We start from the raw sequence: 10589 nt of genomic DNA, 5'->3' as shown, positions 1-10589 counted from the left end.
AATGACAATTTGCCACCTCACCAGGAAAGCATCCAGAATGTTAGTGAAGACATCCACATTCACATCCATTTACAGACGTCTAGATGGTTAACAAGACCAAAGCTTCGAAACTGCCAAGCCACTCCACAAACAATTTGCACAGAACAAGAGAGACATTTATAGTAAGTGGAAAACTCTTAGTACTAAATGCCACCACCAGGCAATCTGGTTTCCACATGCAGCCATCTTCTTTATTCAGTTGCGGAGCTGCTGAACAGCCCACTGATGAACTAACGTGGTAGGGAGGGAGTTAGTCAGAGAGCCACTGGGGCTCATATAGAAAGGTATTTCACTACATTCAACATTGGGTTTCTGGGGAAGGCCCTGGTGGCTTCCTGAAGCAAACTAATAACATAGAGCAAAAATAGGGCTTACCAGAAAGGAGAAGAGATGGCATGCATTAGGATAAAGAAGAGAATCCAGGCCAGGAGACACAGATCAAAGAAACTGTGAGGAAACACAGGGGAAACAAAAATAAGCACAACACATGACTGACCAGGACTAGGCACATTAACCACATACTGGGCCCCCAGAACCCTTTTAAAACACCAAAACCCCTGAGCCCAAATATCAGTGCATAGCATGTTGGAGAAGACTGTGTCCAATGCAGTGACTTTGCAAACATCATGGGCACTGCAAACGACCTGAGAAATTCAGCCTTGGAACAGGGAACCAAGGAGCAGGGTCATCCAACAAGGCAAAGCCGGTGACCTGCAGGTAGCAGTGAAGAGCTGCCACTGGCCACAACAAACGATGCATCCAGGCCAGATCTGTGGGCAATAATTTCCACATAATAAATAACTCTTAAATATTAAATATTAACTTAAATTCCTATGAGGATTTATCCTCCATTTAAAATAATATGTAATTAATAATAATACACAGTACTGTACGGGATAACGCAGTACCCCTTGCGGGTGTCGTTTGCTACTTCCCACCTCACCACGAGACAATTGGGAACTGTAGTTGTTTGTTAATTGTGGAGGTTCAGTCCCTGAGCCCATTATGAGCTTCTGTAGCCCTTTCCACTACTACCCACAAGATGGGTATAGGGTGCATAATAAATTAACTAAACTAACTAAAAACTTTATTAATCTACTGAATTAATAATATTAGTTCAATTTTTTTTAATTGATTATATTTATAGCCTTGCTCATAAATATTAACCCTTGCTCTGACTAGGGAGGTGAGTGGTTCATCAGTGAGGAAGGGAGAGGAAGGCTTGCTGCCATTGTACTTACCAACATCCTTCACATTACTGGAGCATACCTGGAGAGGGTTTTGGGAGTTTTTCTACTCCCCGAACCCAGCCTGAGGCCAGGCTCGACTTGTGATAACTTGGTCCAACAGGCTGTTGCTTGCAGTGGTCCGCAGGCCCACGACTGTGTGAGTCACTTTACTCAGCAGAGGAAAATAATACACAGTACATATTGTCAAGTGTTGTATAGACTTTATACCACAAGAATTAGTAAGCAAACTTGAACTTAAAGATGTACAGTACCACTGAATCCAGATCTTGCAACCATCAGTTATTTGTCCTTTCAGTGCCACTTACTTTTAAATAAAACTGTTTAATAAACAATAAAAACTAGCGTCACTTCACATTGATGCTCAATGGCCCAATACACGAACCTCTAGAAGGTGCAGCCAGGCCACTATCACCCATGACAGCCTCGTAAACACCTGGGAAGCCAGATTGGAGGAACCTCAAGGTGGTAAGCCTGATGCCTCAGCCAAAAAACAAAACCAGGGACACCTTCCAAGCTCCAGCTAATAAAACCAAGCACACTTGAGCCAAGGTGGTAATGCAGAAGGTTGAACAGAGTATGAATGTGTTCAAACCCGAAAGATTGAGGATGTACCATTGGTTCACAGAGTCCCTCTTCGGGTTCAAGACTGGGAACAATCTGGACATCTACTGAACTGGTGAGGTCAATTTGACCATGCCCGAGTCCAACCAACTTACAATGATTAGATGTAGAGCTGGAGAGGATGCTGGATCCAAAATTCCTGACCCCTAGAAATTGGGAGGGAGTGACCAACTCCACAGCAGACTGCAAGGAAACAACCCAAAAGCCCCACAAATCATGTGACTAGGAGCTGGCAAAGAGTGGAAGCTGCATAACACGAGTGGAACCACCCCTTCTGTGATGAGTATTTGCAATGTCTAGCAGAAAAGGAACTTGCAACAGGAAGCTCAATGGCCTGAGAATCTGACATACCCGAGGACATACCTTGACCAACAGCAGGCGAGGTCTTAACCCTACCAGATTGCCTCTGAGCAAAGACAGAAACCTGAAAAAAAATAAGCAATAGACCAACAGGGGGAAGGCTACTGCAGACAAAACCTGGGACACTGCATTCTCTGGAAAGAGAAGTGGAAAGGAGGAGAGACAAGCAAAAGGTAAAGGGACAAAGCTGACTCTTAAGGATGACCCAACATGGCCCTTTGATATGCAAGGCTTCCTGAGTAAAATACCCCCACTGCCTCCTGAAGGAGAGGGGTGAGCATCTTGGGCAAGGCCACAAAGTCAGAAACTACAGGTTGTAAAACCTCCATACCTAGGGTGGCACCAAGTGAAGCCACGTCCTCATGGAGCTGATCAGAGATCCCCTCCACAAAGACCCAAACCTGCAAGACCATTGCTAAGTGCAAACTTGTGGTCATCTGGGATTGGGTACTTCAATTTACTTAAATACTTTTGAAACTAATTTTCTGTGCATTAGGATAATTGGCCAGATAAATATTTGTTTCCATTTACTTTTCCACTCTAACACATTTTCCTCACTATTGAATATCCTGTTATTTTTTGTACATACAGTATTTCATTAGTTTGTTCGTAAATTTTAACAAAGATTGAAAATTGAAACCCACCTTTCAGAATTCTCCATCCTCTCTCAGCCTCAACTGCATTGCTATAATTTGACTTGTCCATACTGTCACCCTGTTGCTTCATCCTCAATGCATAAACATTTTTCAATAGGTTTTGGCTTTGTTCCCTTAAGTCATATACTGTATCTGTACTGTAACTGCAGAATAGAATGTCTGTTTTTTTGGCTGTCTGTATGTGCTTGTCCAACATAGGACAACATCCCCAACAGCTGCTTGGGAATTAGGAAACCTCATCCAACTTTCACACATGAAACATGTGAGTGTCATGAAGACATTAATGACATAAATTTGTCATTAGCTCATGTTATAGGAAACAAAATGAATCAAGATTTCATTGCTTGAATGCTTCATGGAGTGTAGAAAAGTTTAAAAGAAATTAGAGCTATAAATGTTTATGTGGATGACAGAGCTGTGAATGTTGAGACAGTAGAAGAACTGTAAGATATAATAAATAAATTTAAGGAGTGCCTATTCCATCCCTTATACATTATACTTTAAGAATATCTATAATTCCTCAAATTACACACAAAATTAAGAACAGCCATGAATAATTTATGAACTATCTGATGGGGTACCTGGCAGTGCCTGGGACTTGCTTCCTCCCCTCTTCCTCTTTGTTTTCTTCCCCCTATCCTTCCCCACCCCCCTCGTACCTCTTCCACCTCTCTTGCTCTATGTGATAGTGTTCTTTTCTGCCAACAGATGGAATCACCTGTATCATTCATTCATTCTCATATTTGCGTACACAATATCAGCATCAGGGGAGGGGAGTATATCAGGGGAGTATAACAAAAAGATAGAGCAGAGAGGAAGCAAGACCCAGACATTTCCATCTGGTAGTTCATTCATGGCTCCTCTTAATTTTATCTGGGCTTTGAGGAATTATAGATATTCTTATAGTATACTGTAATGTATAAGGGATGAAACAAGTGCTCCTTAAATTTGTATATTATACCTTACAGTTCTTCTACTGTCTCACCATTCACAGTTCTGTCATCCACATAAACATTTACAGCTTTTATTTCTTTAAAATCTTTTAAGTGCACTACTTGAAGCATTCAGACAATGAAATCTTGATTCACTTTGTTTCCTTCAACATGAGATAATGACAAATTTATGTTTGCCATGACCTCAATGAAGGGCAGAGATTTATATTCGTTTTTTTCTGGAATTTAATAATTTTATTGCATAGTATTTTGGTAAAACAAGGTAAAGGAGAGTGAAAACAAAGTGTCAGAACATAAGGGCAGTCCCCAAGGAAATAAGCCCTGAGTCTGTTTTTTTTTTTTTTTTTTTTTTTAGTAATCTGAAAATTTTATTAAAAACATATTTTCATATTTCATTTATTGCTGTATAACAAAAAATATCTTGATAGATGGGGGCTTTAAGGTAAATTCAAGTAAATGATTGTAAGTGGGTTAGGGGCAGTAAGTCTAGAATCAAAGGTCGACCCAGGACCTGTGATTACTCTCCTGGACCCTTCTCTAATATAGGATAGATACTTTACATATCTCTTACCATATTTTAATTAATAATTAAAAACAAATAGCTCATGGACCTATTTTTTGGCACGAGGAACGATGCTTATGGAAAATGTGTGTCTTTAGATTGCTACTAGTCTTTGCACGGTATGGGCAAAACGAACATGCAAAAGGTTCTTCTCCAGTGTGTGTTCTGATGTGCTGATTCAAATTTCCTTTAACAGCTGCACGATACGGACAATATGGACAAGCAAAAGGTTTCTCTCCTGTATGAATTCTAATATGACGTTCTAGGTCATTGCTGTAGTTAAAGGTCTTGGAGCAGAACTGACAGCAAAGTTGACCTCTTTGTCTTCTATTATCTGTTAGATCCTCAGTTCCACTAGCAATCACTTGCTGCTGATGCCCTGTGACCAAGGAATCTGTCTGAAAATAGAAACAAAAATAGATGATTTAAAATCTAACTAATCATAACTGAGCAAAAAATGCACACTAGCTTACCAAATAATCCTACAAGATCAATGAAAGAATTCATGTTTTGAGAAAATTTGTTGCTGTATATGGATTTCAATTTGTGTTATGCAATATACTGTGTTTGGCAACTGGGATAACTTAAAATTAATCAGCAAGTGTATACCTAAAACATTGGAGCAAGTCGAGAACCTAGCGATGGGTGGGATTTCGATGTGGATTCAAAATATAACTTATTTAAAAATATTCTAAGCAAAGCACAAGAACATAGTATACGATACAAATTGAATAGATCTAATAATAATGACCCAAAATGGATAACAAAGGATTTGAAGAACCTTATTGGTAGAAAGAGACCTTGGTACAGATTAAGAATGGGGAAGTCAAGTTCAGTAACAGGGTTGTTGATTTGTAGAACCAATTACTGCATAACATAATAGAAGTAGGATCCCTTGATTGTTTCAAGTGTTGGTTATACATATATATGAATGAGATTGGGTGGATATAATATAGGAGCTGCCTCGTATGGGCCAATAGGTCTTCTGCAGTTACCTTCATTTTTATGTTCTTAATATCTTAATACTATTCCCCTTGTAAAGCCCATTCATCCACTTGTAGAAATCAATCAAGTCACCCTTAACTCTTCGCATTTCTAGAATATGTAAATTAAGCTTTTTCAATCTCTCTCTTCATCTGGAAGGTTTCTAATATGTAGCATTAACTTTGTCATGCTATGCTAAACACATTCAAGTGAATTTATGTCCATTCTAAAGTTTTGCAATCAAAATTGAACTGCATAATCTGAATGGGGCCTAACAAGAGCACGATATAGATGAGGAATTAAACTTAGTGTTTTATTGCTAATGCTTCAAGAAATAAATCCCAAACTGTATACAATTTGCCTTATTTCAAACATTTATACACTGATTATTTTGGCTCTGAATTCTAGCTAATCATGACCGCTAAATCTTTTTTGCACTAAAATTTTGCAATTTTAACACCATCTAGCTGATATGCTGTAGCTCTTACGATCATTTCCTAGCCTCAGAACCTTACATTTGTCGGCATTAAACTGAATAAGCCAATCTTTTGACCATTCCAAAATCCTATTTAGATCATTTTGGAGAGGGAACCCCTCTCCAATACACCAGTCCAGTTCATATTGGCCCTTGTTAAGAAAACTGCCTCTAGGCTGGATATAAGCTCTAGCCAGAGTACCCTTATACCCCTGGGCACCTCAAAGGGCCAATAACTGAAAAGTAGACCGAGAGTCTGGCACTCAAGAGCCAACCAGGAGCTATCCTACTAGAAGGGGTGTTGTTTTGACAATTTATGATAATTTATCACTGTCATGCCATGTCATAAACACTCGAGGGCATGGAGAGGAAACAAGGAGGTCGTCTGGATGGGATATCAGGAGGTTGGCCTCCAGGGATGGAGAGCAGATGGCCGACTCAAATCGCACATTGACCAACAGTCAAACATTTTCAAACAGGGAACAAGGGAAGGGAAGAGAAGAGGTCAAGAGGCAATAAAACTAAAAGGTTCACGTCCTCTGTACTGAGACATGAGAAGGGGAGATCGACAAGCTCAGGGAAGAGGGAAGAAGAAAAAAGTAAGAGAAGAAGAGGTTAAAAGGGGGGGCTGGGGAGAAAGGTTTACTGAATTGTTACATTAGGATAAACTCAAGGCAAGCATTGAAAGAACTTTGGCCATTTAGGTTACACAAAGTGCAAAACCTGATACAAAACAGTATCAGTGGTGAATGCATTTACATATGGAGAGCTAGGTAAATGCCCAGAGAGTTAGCATAAATAGCTAAGTCCAAGTGGGAAACCATTGTAAGTGTAGTGCCACAGGGCTCTGTTACTTACCAAATACAGTACAGTATACCCTCTACCATAGTATACCAGCATTATCATATACAGTACAGTATATAAATGATTTAGCTACAGGATTGAACAGCAACATTTGCAAATTTACAGACAATTCAAAAACAGTCACCCAAACCAAAAAAAATGGCCTTAACTGAGTAAATTAATTTTAATATGCCTTAACAGAAAAAGAATTCCATTTACAGTATTGTAGCTAATTGCTAAATTAACAATGTTATTCTAATATTGAAAATGGTCAGGAGCTAGTATGTGCTGTCATCTGGTAGCAACAGTGCTAAACACTGTTCCTCTCACGTCATCATCCCCACCCATGGAACAATACATCACGCTTGGATTACAATACTTACACAGTACTGCTTTTTGTAAGTTATGGTGTATTGGACATTGTTGCATGCCGTATAAACCTATTCTATATCAAATTAAACAGTGGCATCACTTTATAAGCTTGCTGATGATTTTTTTGTGGATTTATGTTTTTCTTTTTTCATAATAAAAAATTAAGTTTTCAAGAAATTTACTGATGGGTCCAGAAATACTGCAACAGTATTTTTTGTATTACTGTTCTGTATTACATACAAATGAGGAAAATTAAACTTTATTTTTTGAGGTGAAAATTGGTTTTTGATTACTGTATATCTTTCACCTAAAATAATCTTGATATATTGAGGTTTAAGAACTCTTTTGGCAGAGTAATAAATTAGTTGGGATATTTTTTCTATCACAGAATAAATAAAAAATGCCACCTTTAAACGTTTTTTTAGTTTTTAATTTTAATGATATGTAAGGAAAATAATTTCTATATTAGAAATGTAATAAAGAAAAAATGTCATTCAAGTACAGTACTCTGAAACCAAGTTCTCCAAAGCATATGTGAATCCAATTTGGTTAATAATCATGTGATAATTATATTATTTGATGAGAACATTTTTATTTCTAATTATGACACATTTGACTTGATAAAACCATGGAGTACAATTAGAATGAGCTACAGTTCTTTTTTTGTTATTTTGGAGCAAAAAAATAGAACATATTTGGATCCATATTTTGACGCCAAAATTACATAGAAAAAAATAAGCTTAATGACAAATTAGGTTTGTGTACCATTGCCGTGGCCTAGTTGACTAGGCCACGGCAATGTTCCCACGCACACTGGCGCGTGTGCATGGGAATACCCACCACATAGATTCAAACCTTCATCACGGCTCCTATGGATTTTCTCTTTTTCCCACACGTGACTGTTGCTGCATTGGATTTTTAACAGCCAAGTGTTTGATTAGTTAATAAATGTCATAAGGAATAAAAAAATTACGAATTTATATTAATCAATTTTATTACATGGTTATAGTATATGCACATCCATAAAATATACACAAGTAACTTGTTCAAGCATAATTACCAAATTATTATTCAATAAACTTTATTCAAATTAAAATAAAACTATGGTTTACATTTTGAACAAATTATAATACCATGAAAATAAAAGTGACTCCTGCTTGATGGGGTTCTGGGAGTTCTTCTACTCCCCAAGCCCGGCCCGAGGCCAGGCTTGACTTGTGAGTGTCTCAACAGTATTTTGATTTCAGTTATCCGTCTGTAAAAGTTAAAGAATGTATACTGCATTTGCACAAATTGCACATATAAGCTACCTATAAAACATTATCCTACAATATGTATATAATAACATAGAATGAGCAGACAGTGATATAATATACTGTATATATATAAATTGCATGCCAAAATTGTAATCTTCTGAGTATACTGTTCCTAGTTTTATTTTTCAGGTTTAAATAATACGGTATAGGTTAGATTTCATCTGCTTATACATGTTCCATGTTTGTAAAATAAAAGATCCCACCAGTGTCTCTACAAGAAATTAGATGCTGGACTTGTTTTAGGATTCAGATGTCTATTGCGAAGATGTGTAGTGAGGTTACTTTGGTTTTTGGTACGGTAAGGGCAGTGAGGACAAGCAAAAGGCTCTTCGCCAGTGTGAGTCCTAATGTGCAGTTGCAAGTTTCCTTTTTGTGCACTGCGATAGGGGCAGTATTGACAAGCAAATGGTTTTTCTCCAGTATGAGTTCTTAAATGAGCCTCTAGCTTCTGTCTGCAATTGAATGCTTTATGGCAATATGTGCAAGCATGGGTCTTCTGTGGATCCCTGGTTTCAGTGGGGATGTAGTGAAGATCTGGATTACCGAGCTGTCCCTGGTTACCGATAGCACTTGTAGATACCTGGAACGAAAAGCCTGCATCAGATACTCCTGAGTCTTGAAAATTTTAAATTATTTCAAGTTGTGAAGCATTATCTATATGAAGCCCTTGAGTTTCTGAAAATATCTAGAATTAAGGTAATATCTTTTTCAGAAATACGTAGAAAATTTAGTTAAAACAATTAATAACAAATATTTAATCAATTGAATAAATTATGAAGTCATTAGACCTTGTTTCTACTTTTTATGAACATCAATTAAAACTGCTGCAGCAGCTTTTCTGTTGTATACAATCTGATGAGTTGGTTAAATATACATTTTAACTCCTCACCATAAGCAGAAGAGACATTGTACTTCTGTGTATAAATGCATATGTTTTTCTTATTTGCCCATGTGTACACTGTTATCCATGTATGGTACAATTCATAAATGTGTCTTAAACAAAATACAGTACTTAAAAACTGGACTCATAAATATTAGTGAAACCTGTCTACTAAAAAATTATATGGCTTAAGAAATAAAATACAATTTATATTTAGCATTTATCAATTAGAACTTTATAATACTGTACTCAGAACTTTCCAAGAAACAGTGCATAACAGTTACCAGAAAAGTCTTCAAAGAGTAGTACAGTAAACCTATGTAGCTCTTGATGCTATTCTCGTTATCTTGAGATGATTTCGGGGCTTTAGTGTCCCCGCGGCCCGGTCCTCGACCAGGCCTCCACCCCCAGGAAGCAGCCCGTGACAGCTGACTAACACCCAGGTACCTATTTACTGCAAGGTAACAGGGGCATTCAGGGTGAAAGAAACTTTGCCCATTTGTTTCTGCCTCGTGCGGGAATCGAACCCGCGCCACAGAATTACGAGAATTACGCTAGAACAATGCTATACTGTAGTTAAAAATGTACCTAAGAAAACTAATCAGGAAAAAGGTGACCCTTTACAAGTCATGGGTTTCCTGTTCCTGCTTCTGTTGCTAGACACACTGGTCAACAGTGTAGTTTCTTTTACACTGATGTCCCTGTTCACCTAGCAGTAAATAGGTACCTGGGAGATAGACAACTTCTACGGGCTGCTTCCTGGGGATGTGTGTAATTACCTAAGTGTAATTACCCATGTGTAGTTAAAGGATGAGGGCTATGCTTGTGGTGTCCCGTCTTCTGAGTACTCTTTGTTATACTGTATAACGCTTTGAAATTACGTACTTAGAGTTTTGGCCTCCACCACCTTCTCACCTAACTTGTTCCAATCACTCTGTTTGTGAAGTGTGCATGTGGTTAGAAAGAAATATATGTAGACAGAATAGAGTAAAAATAGATTTGTTAGAAAGGTAGGATCCAAGAGCTATATATGTATTTCTGCAGGCACAAATAGTAAATACAGGTAAAATACCTACACTGGTATTTGAGTATGATAGTGTGTGTTTCGTTAAGTTAGAAGTGAAAAGAAAGCAGCATTACAAATATTATGGTAATATTTAGAAACAGACCATTCACTGGAACTGCTCAGGTTATTCAACACCACTTGATTAACTGTAGAACTCAATTATTAATCTCTTGTTATCTTGAGGTTATCTTGAGATGATTTTGGGGCTTAGC

The 10589-nt window shown here is 37.8% G+C and overlaps 1 protein-coding gene across 4 annotated transcripts in view; it reads right to left on the bottom strand.

The window, feature by feature from the left end:
• Positions 1–4442: 4442 nt before the first annotated feature.
• LOC123746062 (longitudinals lacking protein, isoforms H/M/V) overlaps positions 4443–10589 on the bottom strand; it is a 142035-nt gene continuing 135888 nt past the window's right edge. For 2 of the 4 annotated variants that reach the window (XM_069314225.1, XM_045727288.2), the window contains exon 6: positions 8142–9011. In XM_069314225.1, the coding sequence (XP_069170326.1) occupies positions 8643–9011 (369 nt within the window). In that variant the 3' untranslated portion in view covers positions 8142–8642. Of the gene's footprint in view, positions 4840–8141; positions 9012–10589 lie in introns of those variants that run through there. The other 2 variants (XM_045727289.2, XM_045727287.2) reach the window with 2 other exon arrangements.

This window comes from Procambarus clarkii, chromosome 78 (assembly GCF_040958095.1).
Source record: "Procambarus clarkii isolate CNS0578487 chromosome 78, FALCON_Pclarkii_2.0, whole genome shotgun sequence".
Taxonomy (NCBI): domain Eukaryota; kingdom Metazoa; phylum Arthropoda; class Malacostraca; order Decapoda; family Cambaridae; genus Procambarus; species Procambarus clarkii.
The sequence above is the reverse complement of the archived record's forward strand: the minus strand, read 5'-3'. Positions and strand labels throughout refer to the sequence as shown.